This window comes from Vombatus ursinus, unplaced genomic scaffold, assembly GCF_900497805.2.
Source record: "Vombatus ursinus unplaced genomic scaffold, bare-nosed wombat genome assembly UNPS02010548.1, whole genome shotgun sequence".
NCBI lineage: Eukaryota > Metazoa > Chordata > Mammalia > Diprotodontia > Vombatidae > Vombatus > Vombatus ursinus.
Window position 1 is genome coordinate 6,318,971 of NW_020950326.1, and position 26,540 is coordinate 6,345,510.

At 35.9% G+C, this 26,540-nt stretch overlaps 1 protein-coding gene across 3 annotated transcripts in view; it reads left to right on the plus strand.

Annotated features, from left to right (window-relative positions):
- PTPN4 (protein tyrosine phosphatase, non-receptor type 4) overlaps positions 1–26,540 on the plus strand; it is a 235,644-nt gene that overhangs the window by 45,584 nt on the left and 163,520 nt on the right. For all 3 annotated transcript variants that reach the window (XM_027854730.1, XM_027854728.1, XM_027854729.1), the window contains exon 2: positions 13,574–13,728. In XM_027854730.1, coding sequence (XP_027710531.1) covers positions 13,591–13,728 — 138 coding nt within the window. In that variant the 5' untranslated portion in view covers positions 13,574–13,590. The remainder of the gene's footprint in view (positions 1–13,573; positions 13,729–26,540) is intronic.

Sequence of the window (26,540 nt, forward strand, 5' to 3'; positions counted from 1 at the left end):
ATTTGGCAAAATGGCTTCAAATATTTTCTTTTATTTCATGTTGTGAATTCACCTTAATTTTTAATAGTAGCAATTTCATTCCAAATTAGCTAGCAGTTCATCTGTCTTAATAGTTTTCCCTCCCCCAAAAAGCTCCTATCTTTATTTATTAAATTAACGTGTCTACTGTCTTCTTTGATTTTTCAAAATTTCTAGTTTGAAAAAATTAGGTGATTTTCTAGGTCTTTTTAGTAAAGGCCCAATTTGTTAATCTTTCCTTTCTCTCTTTTAAAAAGTGTTTAGATGGTTAAGTTTTCCTCTGAGTACTACTTGGGCCATTTTCTCCTTATCTTTAGATTATCAGTTGTTTCTATGATTTGTTTTTTGATCTACCCATTCTTTAAATTATTTAGTCTCCAATTCATTTTTAATCATTTCTTAAGTAGCCCTTTATTGAAAATATTTTATTATTGCAATGTGGTCTATAAAAGACTTGTTTATTATTTGTGCTTTTTCATGCTCACAGGGTCATTTTTTTTTTTTTTTTTTTTTTTGGTCAAGGTACTATTAGGTCCTTAACTTCTCTTTTGTTTTTTTTTTTAAGTGAGATATATCTGGTTCTGAAATGAGTACACTAAGGTCTTCTTAGTAGTATAATTTTGCTATCTATTTCTCCTAATAACTCATTTAGCTTTTTCTTTAAGTATTTCAATGCTATACCATTTGTTGCATATGTATTGTCTTGATATTAATTGTGTGTGATATCTTTGAGCAAAATAGTTTCTGTCTTTTAGTGAAGTCCATTTTTGCTGTTGCCTTGACTGAGATCATGATTGTTATCTCTTCCATTTTCAGTTGAAACACAATGGATTTTGCTATAGCCAGTTATTTTTATGTGTGTTTCTGTTTTTATATGTTTTCCTTGTAAAAAGCATATTGTTGGATTATGCTTTCCAATCCATTCTGCTGTTGACTTCTATTTTATGGTAATTAATTATATATTTTCCTTTATCTTATTCTCTTCTATACTTTTCCCACTCTTTGATTTACCCACTCTTTACAAAGAAGAGAGTGGTGAATAGTGTTCTCAACACTAGTGCTCTGAATTTTATGCCATCTGCTTCTGTTCCCTTTCAGGCAGTCAGTAAACATTTATCCATATGCCTACAATGTGCCGGACAGTGTGCTAAGTGCTAGGGATACAAAAATAGACAAAAGATAAAGTCCTTGCCCTCAAGGTGATCACAGTTTAATGGGGAAGACAATAAATAAATATGTACAAACTATATATAGCGTAAATAGGAAATAATTGAGAGGAAATACACTAGAACTGATAGGGATTGGGAAAGGTTTCATGTAGAAGATGGAATTTTAGTTGGAAAATAAAGGAATCCGGAGAAGCTAGTAGGTAGAGATTGAGAAGGGAGAGCATTCCAGGCACAGAGACAGCAGGAGAAAATATCCAGAGCTGAGAAATGGAGTGTCTTATTTGTGGAATGGCAAAGACACTAGTGTCACTGGATTAAAGAGTATTTGATTGAAGAGAAGGTGTAAGAAGACTGGAAAGGTTGGAGGGCCCTAAATTATGAAAGGCTTTGAATGCCAACAGAAGATTTTATATTTGATCCTGGAGTTTACTGAGTAGAGGGTGATGTAGTCGGACTTGCGCTTTAAGAAAATCACCTTGACAGCTGAATGGAGGATGGATTGGAGTGAGGAGAGACTGAGGCAGGCAGACCCACCAGCAGACTACTGCAGCAGTCCAGGCGATAAAGGGCCCACACTGTAGTGGTGTGGTGACAGAGGAGAGAAGCGAACTTATGTAAGATGTTGCAAAAGTGAATCAGCAAGCCTTGGCAACAGATTGGATGTGAGAGATGAGAGATAGTGAGGAGGTGAGGATGTCACCTAGGTTTTGAGCTTAGGTGACTGGAGGAAATAAAATAATCACTTTTTAGATGGTATGATGGTTTACTTAGAGAACACTAGAGAGTGAACTAAAAACTAATTAAAACAATAACTTTAGCAGGTTAAAGGATATAAAACTAACTCACGTAAATCTTCAGCATGATAGAGAAATTCCATTTAAATTAACCGTGAACGGTATGAAACGCTTGGAATAATACCTGCCAATGCACACACAGGTACTATAGGAACACAATTACGAAACACTTTTTACACAAATCAAAAGATCCACATAATTGTAGTATTATTTGCTTATGGATAGGATGAATCAATATAACAAAGGTGATAATATCTAAATTAATTTACCTATTCAGTGCCATGCCAACCAGACTACCAAAGAGTTACTTTATAAAACTGCAGTAAATATTAACAAAATGTCAAGAGTATAAAGGAAATTAATGGGGGGAAAAAGGAAGTAAAGGGCTTACCCGTTAACAGATCTCAAAGCCGTAATCATCAAAGCAGTTTGGTACTAGATAAGAAATAGCTTGATCAGTGGAACAGATAAGGTATACAATATATCTGATCAGAGGAACATAGTAACCTAGTATTTGATAGACTCAGAGATCCCAGCTATTGGGTCAAGAATTCATTCTTCAACAAAAACTGTTGGGAAAACTGGAAAGAAGTCTGGCAGGAACTAAATGTGCTAAGACAAACTCCAAAAGGTAACCTGATTTAGGCATGAAGAGTGACATTGTAAACAGATTAGGGGAGCAGGGAAGAAAAAATTTCATGACCAAATAAGAGATAGAGAGGTTCACACAAGGTAAAAATGGACCATTTTGGTTTACATACAATTAAAATTTCTCCCCAAGCAAGGTCAGTTCAGCTAATATTAGAAGAGTAGCAGGTAGTTAGGAGGGGGAGAAATCTTTGCAGCAAGTTTCTCTGATAAAGGTCTTAATTCTAGGGTATTGAGGGAACTGATAGAAATTTACAAGAATAAGAACCAATCCTCAATTGATAAATGGTCATGGCATATGAACAGGTAGTGTTCAGAAGATGAAATCCATGTGATCAATAGCCAAGTGAAAAAATGCTCTAATATCACTATCTAAAATCCCTAATAATTAGAAAAATTAAAATGAAAATCCTCTGAGATGCCACCTCACACCCATCAGATTAGTAAAATTGACAGAAAAGGAAAATGACAAATGTTAGTGGAGCTGTGGGAAAACAGGTACATCGTTGGTGGTGGAGTTGTGAATTGGTCCCGCTATTCTTGATAATGATGGCCATTTTTATTTAGTAGACATTAAATATTTGACAAAACATGCAGCAGATACATAGTGTATTTTAACAATTCAAAAAACCTGATGGACTTATCTCTTCTTAGCAATGCAAGGATTTAAGACAACTCCAGAAGAGTCATGATGGAAAATGCTATACACATCCAGAAAAAGAACTAAGGAGTCTGAATGCAGATCGAAGCATATTATTTGCTCTCCATTTTTTTTCACCTTATTTCTTCTTTCTTAGGGTTTTTCCTATTGCTTCTATAGGCTTAATATGAATGTATAAGTAGAGCCTAGTTCAAATTGCACACCCTCTTGGGGTGGGGGGAGGGGAAGGATGGGGAGAAAATTTGGAACTTAAAATCTTATGGAAGTGAATATTGAAAACTAAAAATAAATAAATAATGATTTAGAAAAACTTGAACATCTTAAGGCAAGACATAATACAAGAAAAGTACCCAGAACTCTGAACACAGAAGATGAAATACCAATTGAAAGAATGTTTAAATCACCTCTAGAAAAAATCCAGTCTGTGAACTTCTAGACACATACAGGTTAAATTGTACAGTTCATTTCAGAAACAAAAAGTGCCACAAGTGACCAGAAGAAAGACTTTAAAATACAAAGGAAAGGAAATTCAAGTAACAAGACTATTCTGTACCCATCAGAAAATGCATATGTTCTAAATGATGTTTTCTGTTTTTCATTGTCTAATTTCCCCTAGATCTTTCCTATTCTTCCTTCCCAGAGAGCCATCCCATAAAACAAAGTATGTTTTTCTATTAAAAAAAAGAGGAAGAAAAATAATTGGCAAAACTAGTCTAAGTAAAAAAAAAAAATCTGAATATATACATGGAGTTCTGTACCCTTGGGTCTCAAATTGCTTTTTATTATTTAATCTTTTTCTTTTTTAAAGCATAGAGACATTTTTATTCTTTATTCTTTTCAATTATACCTTGTCTCCCTTCCCCTTTCCTCTTCCCTAACCATTGAGTATTCAAGAAAAAATTGAAAAATCACAAATAATTATAGTCATGTAAAACAAGTTACTACATTAGCTTTTAAAAAGAAAAAAATATGCTTAATTCTGCATTCTGAGTCAGTACTCTACATGGAGATGGATATCAAGTTTCATTGTGGAAACTTTGGAATTGTGGTAGGTTATTGTGTTAATCAGTTACTGAACTGTTTAAATTTGACTATCTGTACAGTGTTGGTATTACTCTGTAGATTATTCTCCTGATTCTTCTCACTTCATTTTGCTAATAACAGTTCATATAGGTCTTCCCAGGTTTTTCTGAAACCATCCCCCCTTCATCATCATTTCTTATTGCACGATAGCATTTCATCACATTTGTATACCATAATTTGTTTAACCATGCACCAGTTGATGGGTGTCTACTCAGTTTTGTACATATTGGTCATCTTTTTCTTTCTTTGGTCTCTTTTGGGTATAGACCTAGTAGTGGTATTGTTATGACATAAGGTATATACAGTTTGCCTCTAGGAGCAAGTAAAAAATGCAGTGGCATTCAAAACCCTTTCCTACCTTTGCAGTCTTCTTATACCTTACTCTGCTACATGTATTCTCAGTCTACTGATGGGGCTGTTCCATGAACAAGTTGCTCTATCTATCTGGTTGTCCTCCATCCCTGGAATACTCTCTCTCCTCAACTCCCAACTGCTGACCTCCCTGGCTTTCCTTTAAGACTCAACTAAAATTCCACTGCCTTCTCTCTCTCTCTCTCTCTCTCTTTTTTTTTTTTTTGCTAGGTAGTGAGGTTAAGTCACTTGCCCAGCGTCACACAGCTAGTAAGTGTCAAATATCTGAGGTCAGATATTTCACTCAGGGCCTCCTGACTCCAGGGCTGGTGCTCCATCCACTGTGCCACCTAGCTGCTCCTGTCTGTCTTTTAATTATTTTCTATTTATCCTCTATATAACTCACTTTGTTTATATTTGTTTACATGTTGTCTCCTCCATTAGATTGTAAGTTCTTTGAGGGCAGATTCTGCCTTTTGCCTCTTTTTCTATTCCTAGCACTTAGTACAGTGCCTGGCTCATTTTTTTTTTTGGTCAGTTATTCATGTCTAATTTTTCATGACCCCATTGGGGGTTTTCTTGGCAGAGATAGAGAGGGTTAAATGATTTGCCCAGGGTCACACAGCTAGTAGCAAGTCTGGATTTGAACTCAGGTTTGCCTGACTCCAGACTATCCATTACGCAGCCTACATAGTAGGTGCTTAATAAATGTTTATTGATTGTTTACTGATTGATTATAGTTCTAAATTGCCTTTCAGAGTGATTGGACTAGGTCACAGCTCCACCAATAATTCATTAGTGTTATTGTTTTCCCATATTCTCTCTTGCATGTGTTTGTAACGTTAGCCAGTTTAATGGGTATGAGATGATTTCTCAGAGTTTTAATTTGTATTTCTCTAATTATTAGTAATTTAGAGCATTTTTCATATAACTTTTGATAAGTCTGATGTCTAACTTTGACCACTTATCAATAGGGGAATGATTCTTATTGTAGATTTGACCTAGTTCTTTATATAGTTTAGAAATGCAGTCTTTATTAGAGAAACTTGCTACAAAGATATTTTCCTCAGTTTTCTGCTTTTCTTCTAATTTTAACTGGATTAGTTTTGTTTCTATAAAACCTTTTAAATTTTATATAATCAAAATTATCCATTTTACCTCCTGTGAATCTATTGTTTGGTCATAAACTCTTTCCCTATCCATAGATCTGATGGGCAATTTCTTCCGTGCTCCACTCATTTGCTTATGATATCACCTTTTCTGTTTAAATAATGCATGTATTTTGAGCTTATAGAATAAGGTGTGAGATGTTGGTCAATGACTAGTTTTTGCCAGACTGCTTTCCAGTTTCTCCCACTGTTCTTGTCATACCACGATTTCTTACCCCAATAACTGGGATCTTTGGATTTATTAACCACTAGGTTACTGTGCTCATTTGCTAAGTATGTGTGTACCTAATTTGTTCCAATGATCAGCCTCTATTTCTTTTTTTTTAATTCCTAGAAATTTTATTTTTATTTTCCGTTACAAATTTTCTCCATCTTTCCACCTTTCCCCCACCCATTGAGAAGGCAAGAAATATACCTGTTATATATATGAAATTATGCAAAGCACATTTCCACATTAGCCATGCCCCCCCCCAAAAAAAAGAAAGAAAAAAGTATGCTTCATTCTGCACTCTGAATCCATTAGTTCTCTCTTTGGAGAAGGATAGGATTTTTCATCATGAGTCCTTTGGAACTGTAGATTATTATACTGATCAGAGTTACTAAGTATTCTGAAGTTGGTTTTCATTACAGTATTGCTATTACTATGTACATTGTTTTCCTGATTCTTCTCAACTCTCTTTGCATTAGTTCATTTAAGTATTCCCAGGTTTTTCTGAAACTATCCCCTTCATCATTTCTTACAGCACAATAGTATTCCACCATATTCCATCACATTCACAAACTTGTTCTACCATTTCCCAATTGATGACAATTTCCTTAATTTCCAATTCTTTGTCACCACAGAAGGAGCTACTATAAATATTTTTGTACATATCGGTTATTTTCCTTTTTCTTTGCTCTCTTTAAGATATAGTCCTAGCAGTGGTATTACTGGGTTGAAAGATATACACAGTTTGATAGTCCTTTGAGCATAGTTCCATATTGTCTCTAGAATGGTTGAAGTAGTTTCATAGCTCCAGCAACAGTGCATTAGTGTACCTATTTTTTCACATCTCCTCCAGCATTTATCATTTTCCTTTTCTGTCATCTTAACTAATCTGATAGGTGTGTGTTGGTATCTCAGAGTTCTTTTAATTTGCTTTCCTCTAATTACTTCATCTGAAAACTGTTCATATCCTTTGACCTTTTATTAATTGGGAAATGACTTGTATTCTTATAAATTTGAATCAGTTCCCTATATATTTGAGAAATGAGATCTTTATCCAAAAACTTGCTTTAAATTCCTCCCCAACTTCCCCATTTTCCCCTCCAGTTTCCTGCTTCTAACTTTGGTTTCATTGGCTTCGTGCAAAAACTTTTAATTTAATGTCATATGTTGGTCAATGCCTAGTTTAGTTTCTACGTGACTGCTTTGCAGCTTTCCCAGAATTTCTTGTGAGACAGTCCCTGCCTCCATAGCTGTCATCTTTGGCATCTTATGAAGCACTAGGTTACTCTTTTCATTTGCTTCTGTATGTTGTGCAGCTAATCTAGTTCACTGATCAACCTCTCTTTCATATCTAGTAGCAAATTGTTTTGATGATTATAGCTTTGTAATATACTTTGAGATCTGGTATCGGGTTTTTTCCCCTCAGGGAGCTCATTTATGGCTTCAGTTTTCTTTTTGTTTGTTTGTTTGTTTGTTTTGGCTAGGCAGTGGGGTTAAGTGACTTGCCTAGGATCACACAACTAGTAAGTGTTATGTGTCTGAGGCGAATTTGAACTCAGGCTCTCCTGAATCCAGGGGTGGTGCTCTATGCACTGCGCCGCCTAGCTGCCCTGAGTTTCCTTTTTTAAGATATGATTATTTAATTATTCTTTTTCCGGTTCTTTTAATATGAGTAATTTATATTTTTCTAAATATTCACCCATTTCATTTCATTTCTTGTTGTTCAGTCGTTTTTTCAGTTGTGTCCAACTTTTGGTGAACCCATTTGGGGTTTTCTTGGCAACGATACTAGAGTGGTTTATCATTTCCTTCTCTAGCTCATTTTACAGGTAAGAAAACCGAGGCAAATAAGGTTAGATAACTTCGTCTAGGGTCTCAAAGCTAATAATAAGTATATGGGGCCACATTTGAACTCAGGAACTTGAATCTTCAAACGTGAGACCCGGCATGTTTTCTACTGCACCACCTAATTGCCCTTTATTATTTATATCAATAAGGGCTTTTTATTGATTATAATTTTCATTATGGTCAGAAAAAGAGGCATTTAATATTTCTACTTTTCTCCATTTGTTTGTGAAATCTTTTGACAGAGTACAGTTAATTTTCATGAAGTGGCCATGCACCGATGCAAAATAGGTATACCCCTTTTATTCCTATTCAGTATTCTCCACAGGTCTGTCATATCTGAGTTTAATAAAATTCTGTTCATTTACTTAACTTCTTTCTTGTTTATTTTATGATTAGGCTTATGTATGACTGATAAAAGTAAATTGAGGTCTCCTACTAGTATAATTTTACTGTGCATTTCCTCTTGTAACTCATTTAACTTGCTTTCTCTTCTTTATGTGCCCCCTTAATGTGAGATAATTTACCCCATTCTTTTTTCTTTCCTCCCTCTCTCTCTATACATTCTTCTTCCCTACACAAAAGAAGAATGGTCTTCTTTTGAGATCATCCTAACATAATAGAATTACACCCAGGCCTTGTAACTAACTAGATTCCATCTAAGAGCTTAACTGATAATAAAGTTGAGAGTCATCCAAAAAGCAATGCAGAAGCATCTGGTGAGCAGGAGTATAGGTTGTAATACATGTGAAGGAAGTACTGTACTCAAGAGGAGTAAAGAATGTCACAGAGATGTATGACTGAAAAACAAAATGGGCTAATAATGTGCTGAAAACAAAGGATACATGATAAAAGGTCTTTTTGATATATTGGTATCCATACATTTGTCCAGAATCTTAGGGGAAGATTATTGGTATATAAGGAAGACAGAAGTCTGGTAGACATGGTCATTAAGAGTTTCCCATGATAGTAGCTCAAATATACACATGTATATATGTGTATATGTGTGTGTATTTATGTGTATAAATATGTATGTAGATAGATTGATAGATTAGTGGCACTAAGATTTGCAGAGCACTTTACGTTCAGAATGGATTGGAATCTGCATCAGTAGCTATACCAAACTCCTGAATGACTGTGCATCTAATTTAAAGAGATTCTATAATGTTTTAATTCAATTAACATAGTTTTGTTTTGCAAACAATAACATTTGGAGAGCTCACCATCTGGACTCTGTGCTGGAGTCTTCCATAATGGGGGCAAACATTTGATGAACATCATCAGCCTTCCTGTTTTATGCTTCTTTTGATATTGACAGTCACAGTTGGTTAACAGTGATTAAAAATCAGGGAATAATTATAACTTTAAAGAAATCTTAAGATTGTCTTTACATACATGTATAAATACTTTGTTAGAATAGCAGAGTCAGTGTTTTGCTCTACTAAATCAAATGCTTTTTATAGTCAATAAAGAATAAACTTTATGGAATTTTGTATTCTTTACACCTTTCAACCAGCTGGGAGGCAGCTAGGTGGCTCGGTGGATAAGAGTGCTGAGCCTTGACAACTTGAGTTAAAAATTCGGCCTCAGATACTCATTAGTTGTGTGACGCTGGCAAGCCATTTAACCTTTGTTTCCCTTAATACATTGGAGGAGGAACTGGCAAGCCAGTCCAGCATCTTTGCCAAGAAAACTCCAGGACGGTATAGGGTCTTGAATTGGACACAATTGAACAACTGAGCAACAATAACATACCTTTCAGTCAGTGATTTTGCTGTGATAGACAATCATTTATGAAAGGGTACCTATTTCCATCTTTTGCCAGCATTAGTGATGTCTTTGATTCGTGTTCTTTATTCTCATAAAAATTTGTAGACGGGAAAATATAGGCATATGAGTTATATTTATTTTTTGATTGTTTTCTTTTAAAAAAATAAACAATAAAGTATGGCATTTTGGTCACTTGTCTTATTTTTAAGCCTCTCTAGGAATCTTCTCAATTACATATCTTAAATCTCTCAACATCATCAAAAGTGCATTGCCTCCAATACAGACCTCCTTTATATATACCTGATCTAAATTAGCTGTACTTTCATTCCTTTTGTAGCTTTTCTGCTTCCTTGTGTAGTGTATCAGGAACAGTAATGTTGAGTCCAAAAGTGGCAGCTCCGTTGTCATGGATGAAGTTAAGTGTTATAAAAATCTTAACAGATTTTTTACACTTCATTGGAAATTATATTATTATGTCATGTTTCCAGTTGCATTCCTACATTCTCTTAGGACCGTTGGCCTTAATTGGGTCTCTTGTATCAAACTTTTTGTCATCATAGTTTACTTCCCTTCTACTGCTTTAGTTTATCATTATTGATATCTCTGGTTTATGTCATCTTGATTTCTCACTATCTCCTCTTTTTTCTACGTAGAGAAATGAATTTTTTAAAAGAGAAAAAAGCAACTTAGCAGAACTAACCAACATATGAACCTGAGTCCAACAGAATATGTAATTTTTTATCCCTGTAGTCTTCCACAAGCAAAGAGGTTTTCCACTGCTTCTTCATACTTCTTGCCTGCTCACAGTCATTCAAGAGGTTAAGCATTCTTTGGCTGAAGTGATTGGTTAGGCACTTTTCATCTCATTGTCATGACAGACTTATATTAATTAAATTTCTGTAAGAAATTAGTTGAACTTCTTTCTCAGTCTCCTTTGTTGGGTCATCATCCATGTCACATTCCCTAATTTTGGGTGTATATCAGGGCTCTGTTTTCAGACCTTTGATTTCTTTCTCTATATTCTATCAGTGACCTCAGCTTACACAGGTTTAATTATCATGTCTAAGTAGATTGCTTTCAAATCTGTAATGTTAATCTCTAATTTTTCTCTTGAGTTCGCTCCCATTATCACAAACTGCCTTTTGGACCTTTTGAAGTGGATATCCCATTGATATCGGAATCTCACTGTAACCAAAACAGAACTCTCCATTCTCTTCCAAACTTTCCTCTTTCTATTGAGATATCAACCTCTTTATTCAGCCAAGTTCCCAATCTTGGTGTCATACTCAACTTTCCACTCTTACTAAACCCACATATCCAATAAGTTGGCAAATTTTGTCAATTCTGCCAGCAATACATCCCATTCTTAGCCTCTCAGAAACCTTATCTTCCTTCAAGACTTAGCTCACCTGACACTTCTTCCATGAAATCTTCCATAACATGGTCCAAGTTGTTAGTATTCTCTTCCTTTTCAGATCACTTTGTATTGTACTTACCTACATACATTGCATTGTATGCAAGGGGAGGGAATGACAAATTTTTAATATCATTATCATTTTTTAGGCATTATAGTTACCTGGGTTGGTGTCTAGTTTCCTTACTAAATTGTAAGCATTGTGAGGGCAGGGATTGTGTCTTACTAAATTTAGTTTATTACTCAGTGCCTTTCACAGTCCTTTGCACCACGTGGGTGCTTAATAAGTATTTGTTGTATTTTATGTGTGCCATTTCCTTTGTAATAATTTTTTTAAGGAGGATAAGATGATACATTATTCTCACGTAAACTTGGAGAGATCCTTGACTTTTTATTCTCTTTCATCCATGTATTTACTTTCAAAATCTTTTTAATTCTCTCTCCATAACCTTTGTTATGTTGCTTCTCTCTATTCATACCACCCTAATTCAGGAACTTATCACCTTTTGCTTGCACCGTTGCAGTAATATTCTAATTGTTTTCTGTGTCTCCAGTCTTGCCTCCTTCTAGTCCATAACCCCCAGAGCTGCCAAAATCATATTCCTAAAACAGATTTCTGAGAATGTCATTCTCTACTCAGTAAACTCTAGTAATTCCCAATCCGTGTAGGAGATCAAATACAAACTTAGCTGTTTGTCATTTAAAGTCTTCATAACCTGGTTCCAGTCTCTCTTTCCGGACTTAATATACATTATTCTTCACACTTAGTGGTCCAGTTAAACTAGCTGCTTTGTTCCTAATATGACACTGCCTTTTTTTTTTTTTCCTGCTCCTTTGCATTGACTGTCTTCTGTGCCTGGATTGCACTGACTGCTCACACTGACACTGTAGAATCCCAGGTTTCTTTCAGAGCTCAGCTCATTTAGTACCTTATTCATGTGATGGTAAAGACCTTTCTCCAAATGGCTTTCTATTTATTTTGTGTGAGCGTGCGCGTGCACGCACACACACACACACACACACACACACACACACAAGCTAATAGAATCATATGTTTAGAGACGTTTGGGACCTCGGAGGCCATTCAGTCCAGTTCCCTCATTTTACAGTTTAGGAAATTAAGGCTGACACAGTGACTTGCCTCAGGTCATTCAGGTAATAAATGGCAGAACTTGGATTTGAACCCAGGTCTTGTAACTTCAAATCTTATGTACTTTCTTTCTACCTTACCATGTTTCCTGCACATGTTGTTTTCCTTAAAAGAGCATAAATGCCTTGATGGCAGGAACTGTTTAATTTTTGTCTTTCTATCCCTAACACCTACCTTGTTTCTGATACATAGTAAGTACTTAGTAAATGCTTGTTGATTGACTGAGGGACTATTTTCATTTTTGTCTTCATATCTGTATAACCTACCACAGTGGTTTGTGCCTAGTGAGCTCTCAATGTTTATTTAAATTAATTGCATTTCTATAATACTTTTAATTTTTTTTCAAAAACTGTGTGATATAATGTTTTCCCCCCCAACTGATTCTTTGTGGAGTTAGGACAGGTATTTTCTGTCTGTAGGGCAACTTTTAAATGGGCTGTCTAATTTCTCTGTTGTGATGAAGCTATTTAGCTTGTCCATTTCTTGTTTTGTTTATTGCAGTATTTTATACTTTTTTTAAGATAACCGTTTCTTTTAGATTTCTAGATTTATTAATGTGAAGCTATGTATAGTAATTTCATTTTTATTTATTTATTTTTATGTATAGTAATTTCTGAACATTTTCTTGATTTCTTTTGCCCGTGTTATAATATCTCAATTTTAATTCTGTTGAATTGGTTCTGTAGGGCAAATAATAGACTGTTTCAAGATATAAACACTCAAAACAGCAAAAAGTTATAACTGTATGAGACAGAGGTGAGACCTCTTACCTTGTCAAATATTCTACTAGAATATGATGATTATTGTAAAAAATGAAAGAAAAAAGCAGTTTTAGAAATCTTATCTGAAAATTGTCAAACTGGGATTCTGTTTGCTTTTTAAATAAGGAGTCTTTACTTTTTTTTTTTCTGTTATTGACCCTATACACCATTTCTCAGACTAATGTTTTTGGAGTCATAAATAATACACGTGGAATTACAAAGGAAACTAATTAAACTGAAATAGTTCTGAAAATAAAAACAAATTCACAAAGCCTTAAATTAAAAGTTAGTGAAATTATAGATAGAATTTTTCTCCCATCCAAGTTTACAGACCCCTCCCCCCCAAAAAAATCTATCCATAGATCCCTTACAGTGTCTTGACCACTTAAAAATTGTTTAAAATAAAATGTAGTCAAATATTCTTTGCCCTCTTTTATTTTCTTAGAATTTGTTAAGGTAAAATTTAACACGTCTTTTAAGGGTCATGTTGTATCTTTCTTTACTGTACTATCTTTTTTTCTTATTTGCAAAGACCCTGTGTGGACAGTAATGACCGCACGCTTCCGATTGCCAGCTGGCAGAACTTACAATGTACGAGCATCCGAGCTGGCACGAGACAGACAACACACAGAGGTGGTCTGCAATATCCTTCTCTTGGATAACACTGTACAAGCTTTCAAAGTCAATGTAAGTATCACATATACAAACATTAATTGCTTTTTTGTTTGCTAGTATAAATTTACATGTGTGTTTAACCTGGCATAATTGGGGGAAAAGTCAGTCTGAATTCAGGAAAAATGTTAATTTTTTAAACAAAATATAATTAAAATTTTAGAAACAAAGATCAATCTTAATACCCACATGCTACTGATGGTGTTGTATAACTGTAGCCATGGAATGTTATAGCATTAAAATAATTAAAAATTAACATCCTCAATTCTTAGTAAAAGCATTGTTTACACAAGTTTGTGTACTTTATAGACTAATTCCTCAGAAGGCAGTGAGGAAATACATGAGTAAGCTGCAACAGGTAATAAGTAATGATTTGCAAAGAAATATACCGAAATAATAGATGAAAAGAAATGTACAGTTACAAAAGAAGATGGGCTAGTCAAGTGATAATAAAAGGAAAAGGTTACCATGTTATTTTTATTGGTATTCTCTTATTCTCAAAAAAAACCCAACAACAACAAAGAAAAGCTTGAACACATTGGGTGATACCCCTGTTGTGAACTTTTGTGAAGGAATGAACAAGAAGAAGCCTATAGGACAGGCAAGCTTGTATGGGTTATAGTTGGCATCATTGGGAGGAGCATCCCCAATGATGAGATATAATTTATTTGAGTAGTTTTACTCTCAAGTATGTATAGTGATTCAGACTACTCAGACAAGTATATTGTCCCATTGGAGAGCCGCAGAACACTGGATTTAAGAATATTTTAGCAATGATTTGGAATTAATCTATCTCACTCGTGTGTGTGTGTGTGTGTGTGTGTGTTTGTACATATGTATGTATATATATAAATTCTTCTAAAATGAATTGAAAGTTCTTGAAAACAATTCTCAAAAATGTTCTGAGCCTATTGCTATTTTATTAACATGTTTAATGACAGGCAAAAAAACCTAGCCCTTATGTGAATTACTTGTTCACCAAAATTTTTGAGTGTCTAGTATGTGCATATCTCACTATATCCCAGGTTTTCTGGTGGGATAGAAAGAAATATAACAAAATAGCTTCGATCTTCTTTATAATAGAAAACAACTTTTGTAAACCACAAAAGTACTTTATAAACCAGATTGCTGTATGTCAACTATTTTTATTAATAACTTTGATTTCATAGCTTTCAGAGCACTATTTACTAAAACCGTTCTTGACAGTTGCATCTTGAAAACACCTTTGTACTGTGTTGAAAAATTTCTTAGTAAATTTTTCCTTGGAGGTCTGTTACATTATTAGTATCCAGCATTTGCTTTACCTATCCCTCAGGTAAACATCTATTCTGAAGCAAAGAATCTGAGGTGTAGAATTATTATGATTAAGAAATCATCTGGATAAGGAAAACCAAAACCCAGCTTGAGATTCCACATGAATTTCTGTAACTTAAAATTGTTTTCTAACACACACAGATAGAATAGCCAATAGGACATCAAAAAGGGAAAAATACAGTTTAATATGATGAAACTTTCTAGCCCCTTGGAGTAGAATGTGACAGTTGGATTGCACTTTTTTAATTTGGTAAAATTAGCTTTTAGTTTCTCAAGAGTGGAAAAAATAATTCACACTTATACAGCATTTTAGGATTTAACAAATGATTTTTGTTACCAGAAATTATTTTGCATTTCCACCATCTAATCCACCATCCTGTTTTGTGTTGTAAATATTTAAGTTTATAGCTATGTCACTGACAGAAGAAGAGTAAGAAAGACTAAGCTGAAATTGGTATCTGTGGAATTCTTTATAACTAGGACCTTTAAGCATTTCTGATAACCGTACTGTTATGAAGATCTAGTTAGTCAATAAGCATTTATTAAGCACCTGCTGTGTGCCAGTCACTGTGCTGAGCACTGGGGATACAAAGAAAGGCAAAAGACAACCCCAACTCTCAAGGAGTGTAATTAGGGAAGCAACATGTAAGCAACTATGTACCTATAAGGTATATACAGTCTAAACTGGAGATAATCTTGGAGGGAAAGCACAAGGTTAAGGAGGACTGGAAAAGGCTTCTTGCAGCCTGGTGGGATAGGAAAAAGATGAGAAGGAACATGTGTGCTATGCATAATGTATATTAACAGCCTTTAAACTGTATTTAAAATACAAATTTATTAAAGAGACATCTGTGAAAAGTTAAGCTTAATTCCATGAAACAGTTGTGAATTATGCATTTGTATCTATTATGTACCTTTCCAATACTTAAAAATTTCTTGCATTGTTATTCCCAATAACTTTGAGGCTATAAATTATACATATTTACCCTTTAAAATAATGTCTAATTTTCTTATGGTTGTTTTTGTAACAATTTTAGTTACTCACTCTTAACATTTATGTGCCTCTAAGTTTGTTTCTTCATTTTTAAAATGAAGTTAGACTAGGCAACCAACCTCTTAGCTCTGAACTTTTTGGACCCTTAATATGAATTTTTCCTAATTTTTCTATCAGTTGAATAAATTTACTTTCAGTTTAATTTGATAATCTGTGTTCCTTAATATAAATATTTTCTAATTACATTTGGGATGTTGGACCCAGCCCTCAGGATGTTAATGTTTGTTTGCTTGAAAAGCATGTTAATCTCTAGCACCCATCAGGCTGTTCATTTCTACTTTCTAAATTAAGGTTAGAAAAATATGATCTTTAAACAGACTCATGATTTTAAATCTGGGAAAGAATTTAGAAATAATTTGATCTAACTTCCTCATTTTATAGATAAGAACAAAAAGACACACCGAGAAGTAGTCTTTGCCTCTTTTCCATTTAATTTATATTATTGTATTTGGGTCATATGTACATTGTAGCAATCTCTTGTTGAAAAAAGTCAGATTAAGACTTTAATCTCAAAGAAAAGAAAAAATGGTGTGATGAAAGTATTTATGATAATTTATAGGCTCTTTAGCTAGACAAGGCTGATAACATTCATAGCAATACATTATTGCCCAGGAATTCTTACTTGAAAAACTGCCTAAAGAACGATCGTCAGAGGCTTGCAGTATTTTACCAGAGGCAGCAACAAAAAACATTCCAAAGAAAAAGAAGAGCAAAAAAGCAAAATGATTGTCTGATGAGGCTTTACAAATAGCTGACAAGAGAAGGTCAGGGAAAGGAAAAAGGGAAAGCTATATCCTACGGAATGCAGAATTCCAGAGAATAGCAGGGAGATAAAGTCTTCTTAAAAGAGCAGTGCAGCTCTCCTTCCTTCTGCTGTGGCTGCCATTGGGCCTACAGTAGCGCTACAGCCATGGCCATGTGATACCGCATGGTCGTAGGCCTCAACAAAGGCCACAAAGTTACCAAAATGTTTCCAAGCCGTGACACTGCTGCCACCGTGGGCGTTTCACCAAACACTAAGTTTGTGAGAGATATGATCCCGGAGGTGTGTGGATTTGCCCCTAATGAGAGGTGGGCCATGGAATTGTTAAAGGTCTCTAAGGATAAGCGAGCCCTTAAGTTCATCAAAAAAAGGGTGGGAGCTCGCATCCCGGCTAAGAGGAAGAGAGAGGAGCTCAGCAACGTCCTAGCTGCCATGAGGAAGGCTGCTGCCAAGAAAGATTGAGCTGGACCCTGCCAACCTCCCCCACTTACCCAGTAAAGATTTGACAAATAAAAAAAAGAGCAGTGCAAAGAAATAGAAGAAAAGAATAGAATGAGAAAGACGAGATCTCTTCAAGGAAGTTAGTGATATCTAGGGAAAGTTTCCTGCAAAAAATGGGCATGATAAAAGACAAAAATGAAGGGATTTAACAAAAGCTGAAGAGATTAAAAAGAGGTGGCTAGAATACAACACACACACACACACACACACACACACACACACGGGAAAAAAAACTGTACTGGAGAGATCTTAGCATCACTGATTCATGATGGTGGTTACTGATTTAGAGCTAAAAGTCCTGGAGAATGAAGTCAAGTAGACCTTAGGAAGCTTTGCTAACAATAAGGTTAGTGGAGGTGATAGAATTACAGTTGAACTATTTAAAACCCTAAAAGATGATGCTATTGAAGTATTGTGCTCAATATGCCAGTAAATTTGGAAAACACAACAACAGCCACTAGATTGGAAAAGATCAGTTTATGTGCCACATCTAAAGAAGAGCAATGCCAAAGAATGGTCAAATTACCAAAGAATTGCTCTCATTTCACATACCAGCAAGGTTATATGTAAGATTCTGCAAGCTAGGCTTCGGCAATATGTGAACCGAGAATTACCAGAAGAGTAGGCTGGTTTTCAAAGAAGCAGAGGAACTATAGACCAAATGGTCAACATTTGCTGGATTATGGAGAAAGCAAGGGAGTTCCAGAAAAAAGATCTGCTTCTGCAGAGTACACTAAAGCCCTTTAGCTGTGTGGATCACAACAAAATGTGTCAAGTCCTCAAAGAGATGAGAGTACTTGTCTTATTTATCATCTTACTTATCTCCTGAGGAACCTGTATGCAGTCCAGGAAGCAGTAGTTAGAATTGAACATGGAACAACTGATTGGTTTAAGATTGGGAAAGGAGTATGACAAGGGTGGATGTTGTCTCATTATTAATTTAATTTATATGCCGAGTACATCATGTGAAATGCCAGGCTAGATGAATTAAAAGCTGAAATTAAGGTTGCTGGGAGAAATAACAGCAATCTCAGATATATAGATGATACCACTCTGATGGCAGAAAGTGAAGAAGGATTAAGAAGCCTCTTGATGAAGGTGAAAGAAGAGACTATAAAAGCTACTTGAAGCAGAGCCAAGATGGTGGAGGGAAAGCAGTGACTTGCTAGAGCTCTCCCCCAAACCTCTCCAGAGAACTATAAAAAATGGCTGTAAACAAATTCTAAAGCAGCAGAACCCACAAAAAACAGAGTAAAACAAATTTCCAGCCCAAGACAACCTGGATGGCTGATCGCAAAGGCATATCGTGCTGGACTCGGAGAGGAGCGCAGTTTGGCATGGGTGCGCAGGCCACAGCGACCCTGGAGTAGGTCTTAGAGAACTGAATCACGGGCAGCTCTGGTGGTTTCCAGACTTCTCAACCAATGAACGCCAAAGACAACTTAGAAGGTCAGTGGGAAAAGTCTGTGACTGCAGTGAGAGAAGAAGCTAGGTCTCAGCCGCAAGTCCAGAGCATGCCCTCGGGGCAGCATCTGTGTCCTGAGCTTCCAGCCCACAGACTGAGGGGGAATAGAGTGGTTGATCACAGGGGGATTGCACAGATCTCTTTGCCAGGGCTGAGGCAGAAATCTCTTGGCTTTGCCCACGCTTGGATCTGAGTCACAGTTTGAGGGGCGGTCCTGGGGCGAGGAGGAGCATTGGCGTGGTGGAACTTGTTGTGGCGGTGGAGAGGAAACACCTCGCCCCTTATCATACCACCTTGGAAGAGCTGACATTTTTCAGGTCCCTAGAAGTATTTCTGAAAACAGCTCCCGAAGCTTGAGACAGTACATTCTCCACATTGGAAACAGACTCTTACCTTAACAAAGAGTTTAAAACTCAAGTAGTTGGTTGGGATCATGAGCAAGCAGTGCAAAAAGAGTCAGACTATATTATCTTACTTTGATGACAAAGAAGATCAAAACATAGAACCAGAAGAAGAAAACAAAGTCAAAGCTCCTACATCCAAAACTTCCAAGAAAAATATGAATCAGTCCCAGGCCTTGGAAGAGCTCAAAAGGGATTTTGAGAAGCAAGTAAGAGAAGTAGAGGAAAAACTGGGAAGAGAAATGAGAGTGATGCAAGAAAACATGAAAAGCAAGTTAACAGCTTGCTAAAGGAGACCCCCCAAAAAAATACTGAAGAAAATAACATGTTAAAAAATAGCCTAGGGGCAGCTAGGTGGTGTAGTGGATAGAGCACCGGCCCTGAAGTCAGGAGGACCTAAGTTCAAATCCCGCCTCAGACCAAACACTTGACACATACTAGCTGTGTGACCTTAGGCAAGTCACTTAACCCCAATTGCCTCCCCCCCCCAAAAAAAATAGCCTAACCCAAATGGCAAAAGAGGTCCAAAAAGCCAATGAAGAGCAAAATTGGCCAAATGGAAAGGGAAGTCCAAAAGATTACTGAAGAAAATACTTCCTTAAAAATTAGAATAGAGCAATTGGAAGCTAGTGACTTTATGAGAAATCAAGACACTGTAAAACAAATCCAGAAGAATGAAAAATTAGAAAACAATATGAAATATCTCATTGGAAAAACAACTGACCTGGAAAATAGATCCAGGAGAGAAAATTTAAAAATTATTGGACTATCTGAAAGCCATGATGAAAAAAAGAGCCTAGACATCATCTTTCAAGAAATGATCAAGGAAAACTGTCCTGATATTTTAGAACCAGAGGGCAAAATAGAAATTGAAAGAATCCACCGATCTCCTCCTGAAAGAGATCCCCAAAGGAAAACTCCTAGGAATAATGTAGCCAAATTTCAGAGTTCCCAGGTCAAGGAGAAAATATTACAAGCAGCCAGAAAGAAAGAATTCAAGTTTTGTGGAAACAAAATCAGGATAACACAAGATTTAGCAGCTTCCACATTAAGGGACCTCAGGGCATGGAATATAATATTCTGGAGGCCAAAGGAGATAGGATTACAACCGAGAATCACAGCCAGCAAAACTGAGTATAATTCTTCAGGGGAAAAAATGGTCATTCAGTGAAATAGAGGACTTTCAAGCATTCTTGATGAAAAAACCAGAGCTGAATAGAAAATTTGACTTTCTAATACAAGACTCAGGTGGAACATGAAGAGGTAAACAGGAAAGAGAAATCACAAGACACTTATTAAGGTTGAACTGTTTACATTCCTGCATGGAAAGATGATATTTGTAACTCAGGAGACCTTTGTCAGTATTAGTGTAGTTGGAGGGAAAAAATTATGTGTATGTATATATATATATAGATAGATAGATGGACGGATAGATAGATAGCTACATAGATAAATAGAGGGCACAGGGTGAGTTGAAGATCAAAGGGTCATATCTGGAGAATAAAATTAAGGGGTGAGAGAGGATTATACTAGGAGGAGAAAGGGAAAGGTACAATGGGGTAAATTATCTCACAAAAAAAAACCAGAAAAGAAAAAGCTCTTACAGTGGAAGGGAAATGGGAGAAGGTGAGAGGGAATGAGTGAACCTTACTCTCATAGGATTTGACTTTAGGTGGGAATAACATATACACTCAATTGGGTATGGAAATCTGTCTTACCCTATAGGAAAATAGGAGGGGAAGGGGACAAGAGAGTAGGGGGATGATAGAGTGGAGGGCAGATTGGGAAAGAGGGTAATCAGAAGCAAATACTTCTGAGGAGGGACAGGGTCAAAAGAAAGAATAGAATAAATGGGGGGCGAGATAGGATTAAGGGAAATAGAGTTAGTTTTTCACAGCATGTCTACTATGGAAATGTTTTACATAACTGCACATGTATAGCTTGCCTTTTCAATGATGGTGGGTGGGGAGGGAGGAAGGGAGAAAATTTGGAACACAAAGTTTTAAAAACACATGTTTAAAAAAATGTTTTTACATGCAACTGGGAAATAAGAAATACAGGAAATGGGGTACAGAAATCTATCCTGCCTTACAGGAAAATAGAAGGGGAAGGCGGGGAGAGATAGCAGGGAAAGCAGACTAGGGGGAGGGGTATTCAGAATGCATGCCATCTTGGGGTGGAGGGAGGGGCAAGATGGGGTGAAAATTTGGAACTCAAAATCTTGTGGAAGCAAATGTTGAAAACTAAAAATAAAAAAAAAGCTACTTGAAGCTTAATATAAAAAAAAAAAAAAACTAAGATCTTGGCAACTAGTCCCATCACTTCCTGGCAGATAGAGGGAAAAGAGATGGAAGCAGTGTGAGGTTTTCTACTCTTGGGCTTAAAGATCACTGCAGATGGCAACTGCAGCCAGAAAATTAAAGGACATTTGTTCCTTGGAAAAAAAAACTGGCAAATTTGGACAGCTTACCGAAAAAAACATCACCTTGCAGTAAAGTTCCATATAGTCAGAGCTATGGTTTTTGCAGTAACAGTGTATGGCTATAAGAGTTGAACTATAAGGAAAGCTGAGCAATACAAATTGATGCTTTTGAATTTGATGCTGGAGGAGACTTTTGAGAATCCCTTGGACAACAAGGAGATCAAATCAGTCAATACTTAAAGAAATTAATTCAGGATATTCACTGTAAGATCAAATACTGAAGTTGAAGTTAAAATACTTTGGCCACAAAATGAGAAGACAGGTCTCATTGGAAAAGACCCTGATGTTGGCAAAGATTGAAGGCAAAAGGAAAAGGGGACAGCAGAAGATGAGTAGATTGAATATATAATGGAAACAACAAATGTGAACCTGGATAGACTTCGAGAGAGAGTGGAGGATGGAAGGGCCTGACATGGTATGTTTCATGGGGTTTTGAAGAGTCCAGCATGACTGAATGACTGAACAAAAATAATAACAATTCTTACTGGAATTGATAATACTTTGTAATCTACTGAAGGGTGGGTATCTAGGTAACTTGTCAGTAAAGAGAATTTCTATAAATTTCAAACTAATTATCTCCTGCTTTAAATAAAGGATGACAGCTTTGCATCTAACTACCTGTTTTTACTACCCTCTACTTTCTAACATGACTAGTTTGTCTCCAGGCTCTGTAGCTTTGAGACAACTTTTGGGAGAAATATTGGACTTTACCTTTCATTTGCTCAATGTAGGGAACTTCTCGTCTGGAATTTCCTTTCCCTGTTACAAAATAATTTACAGTTCATCTATACTATACAACTTGTCTTTGAAGTGACTTGCTCGTGGTCATATAGTTCTGAGTTTATAGGATTTTTCTTTTAAAATGAAAAAGAATTGCTCAAGTTCTTCCTACCTATTTTAATTCCTATATTTGGTAGTGTAAGTCTGTCCAAATGGTTTTGTGTTAAATCTGTATCTACTTTGGACAAAAACAGGAGACAGTGCAGACACAAAACTTAAGTATTCAGATGAAATTGGACAGTTGAATGTGTGGGATGAGGGAAATTGCATAGATATGTGGTACTCTTGACAGAAATTGGGAAGAGGGAAGGGTTTGGGATGAAAAATAATGTTTAGAACATGTTGAGTTTGAGATATATCATAGATATCCAGTTTGAAATGTCCAATATGCACTGTGTGTGTGTGTGTGTGTGTGTGTGTGTTTTGATTTTTGAGTCATCTGCCTGGCAATGATAGTTAATTGCATAAGCCCTGATGAGGTCAATGAGAGTGTGGAGTGAGAAGAGAAGAGGGCATAGGACAGAACCTTGGGGGAGGGGCCTACACCTGCAGCTGCAAGCTATAATAGGGATGATGAATCAGTAAAGGAGACGGAGAAAGAGCAGTTAAGATAGGTAGAAAAGAGAAGTGTTGTGTTAGCTCAGAGAGTAGATAGAATCTAGGGGGAGAGAGTAGTTAGTGGTGTCAAATGTAGAGCAAATAGGTCAAGAAGAGTGATAAAAGACCATCAAATATGGCAGTTAAATCATTGGTAACTTCACTTGAGTAATAAGGTCAGAAGGGAGGTTGCAGAAGGACAGGATTGTGAGAGAAGAGGAAATGGAGGCAGTAAGTATAGAGAGCTTTTTCAAGGGAATTTGGCTGAGAAAGAAAGAGAAATAGTACAGTACTGCAAGAAGATTAGTAGGACTTAGTGAAGGTTTTTTTGAGGGGATAAGGGAGACTTGGGCATGTTGGAAACAAGAAGGGAAGAAACCGGTAGATAGAGATTAAAGATTAGATGGAGTTGGAGCTGGATAGATGGTTAAGGTGTCAGTCTGTTGGAGAGGAATGGAGGAGCTTCTATCAAGTGCACATGTTAAGGGGTTGAGCTTGGTAAAAAGGACTACTTCTTTTGTCAAGATACTAGAGGAAAAGGAGAAAAGATGTAGGTGATGTGTCAAACAGTTTTAAGGGGAGAAGGAGAAAAGGAAACTCACATTGTATAGCCTCAATTTTCTTTATTCAGATAAATTTAATTGATATCCTTTTTTTTTTAATGTCAGTAAAATTTTCTTATGCTCCTTCTCACAGAGAGTCATCCCATATAACAAATAATATTTTAAGGGGCAGCTAGGTGGCACAGTGGATAGAGCACTGGCCCTGAAGTCAGGAGGACCTGAGTTCAAATATGGCCTCAGATCTAACATTTGACACTTACTAGCTGTGTGACCCTGGGCAAGTCACTTAAATTGCCTAAAAAAAAACAAACAAAAAAACAAATAATGCTTTAAAGAAAACAAAAGAGAACAAAACAGGAAAACTGATTGATACACAGAAAAGTCCAAAAATATTAGTGTGGCCCTCTCATGGACTTTTCTTCTCCACGGAAGAGTGGGGCTGTCTTCTCATATCTCTGCTTTGTTATTTTACACATTTACATTTGATTGTTTTGGGATAGTTCTTTTTATTTACATTGTTGTCATTGTTTATATTGTTTTCTAGACTCTGCTTGCTTAACTTTGCGTCAGTTCACGTAAATCTTTTCATGCTTCATTTTATTCATCATATTCATCACTTATTACAGCACAGTAATATTCCATTACATTTATGTGTCATAATTTGTATAGCCATTCCCCCAGTCAGTGTAGCCTCATTTTTCTAGTAGAGTTAAAGACAAGGTCTTCAGGTCAGAGATATGGAAGGTAAGGAGATCAATGACAGAAAGACCTCATATATATCTAAATTAAAACAACACATTTTGTAGTAGCAAACAACTTGAAACAAAGTAGGTGCATATTGATTGGGGAATGGCTAAACACATTATGGCACATGAATGAATGAATGAAAGAAAAAGCATTTATTAAGAGCTCACTATATGCCAAGTACTGTGTTAAGAGCTAGGGATACAAATGCAAAAGAAAACATGGTTCATGCCCTTAAGGAATTTACATTCTAATGGCCATAAAGAGGGTCTTTAGGCTTAAAAGTTGTTTTTAAAAGTTAAAAAGCAGTAGAACAATTATGTACATTCAACATATATATAGGGTAAATTGGAGCTACTGTCAGGAGGAAAGTACTAGCATTTAAGGGAGACCAGAAGGCTTCTTGCAGAAGGTGAGATTTTGGTTGAGACTTGAAGGAAGACAGAGAAGTCAGGAGGTGGAGATGAGGAGGGAGAGAATTCCAGGTATGGAAGACAGACAGTGAAAATGCCTGGAGTCAGGAGTTGTAGTGTCTTGTGGAGAAAATAGTAAGGAGACCAGCGTCATTGGATCACAAAGTACCTGTACAGAAGTAGAGTATGAGACAAAATTGGAATATGGGAAGGGAATAGGTCATGAAGGCTTAAAAAGCCAGAGGATTTTATATTTAATGCTAGAGGTAATAGGGAACCACATGGTCAGACCTGCACTTTAGGAAGATTGATGGATTGGAGTAAGGAGAGACATCAGGCGGAGACCAACCAAAAGCCTATTGCATACATGAGGTGATGAGGGCTGAGGGTAGTAGTAACAGTGTCATTATAGAAAAGGATTTATGCAAATGATGTTGCTAAAGTAGAAGTGACAGGATTTGATAACAGTCTGGTGGAATGGGGTGAGAGGGGTTAAGCTGGGGATTGAGAGAGAAAATGAGTAGTCTAGGATGACTAGATTGTGAGCCTGGGTGACTGGGATAGTAGTGGCTTTAACAATAATGGGAAAATTAGGAAGAGTGGAAGTTTGGGAGGAAAAGATGAGTTCTCTTTTGGTTATAGTGAATTTAATAAATCTGAATCATGTCCAGTTTGAGCTGTTGAGTAGGTAATCGGAAATGTGAGACTGGAGAGAGTTTAGAGATTGGTTAAAGAGATCTGAACATCCTTTGCATCAATAATAAATAAATCTATTGAAGCTGATGAAATCACCAAGTGAAATAGTAGTATAGAGGGAGAAAAGAAGAGATCTTAGGACAAAGCTTTGGGGATCACCCATAGTTAACAGGAATGACCTGGACAAAGATATAGTAATGGAGACTGAGGAGTGTCCAGACAGGTAGGAGTAGAACCAGGAGAAAGCAGCATCACAAAAACCTAAAGATAACCCTATCAAGGAGAATAGGGTGATCAACCAGATAATATTAAAAATGAGGAATGTATGTCATGTATAATATGTAAAATGTAATAAATATATACGTAATATATCACATTTAATAATATAGTACATAGATCATATATAGTATTCATATTCTTACAATTTACTTATTCTATAAATTTATGTATTTTAGATATGGTATTTGTTTACTTTATTTATCTTTCTTGATCACTCTCTTCTTAATGCTTTCCTCTCTATAATATATAATAAGTATAAAACATGTGTATGATAAATAATTATGTAATGAATACTCTCAAGATACATAGAAATTCCAAGATTGTATTTTCAGTACTTTACAAGCATAGACCATTTACCATATTTCTTCCTAATTTTCTTTTATATATTTTGAGTCAAATAGGTTATAATCCTCATTAATAGAGGGATGCCCATATCAATGAAATTAAAGCTCCCCTGATGTTTTGAAGTAAATTGAAATATATGTTACTTATAAACTTGATTACATCCTTTTAAAATGGTTTTTAGAATTATTGTTTGTTGGATGTTATCTTTGCCATATATAATGGTTTAAAAATGTGTTAGGCAAAGGCTGTTTGGTTTATAAATCCTGCCTGAAAAAGTACATATTAGTTTGTTTAAAATGCTTTAATTTTATGAGTCTAGGTTATGATTCACTTGATGTTTCTTTCTAGGCTTTCTATTAATTAGGCAACTGTGCTTTCTTTAATTAAAAAAAGAGGATTAATTTTGAACCTTATTTAAAGTATTTCACAA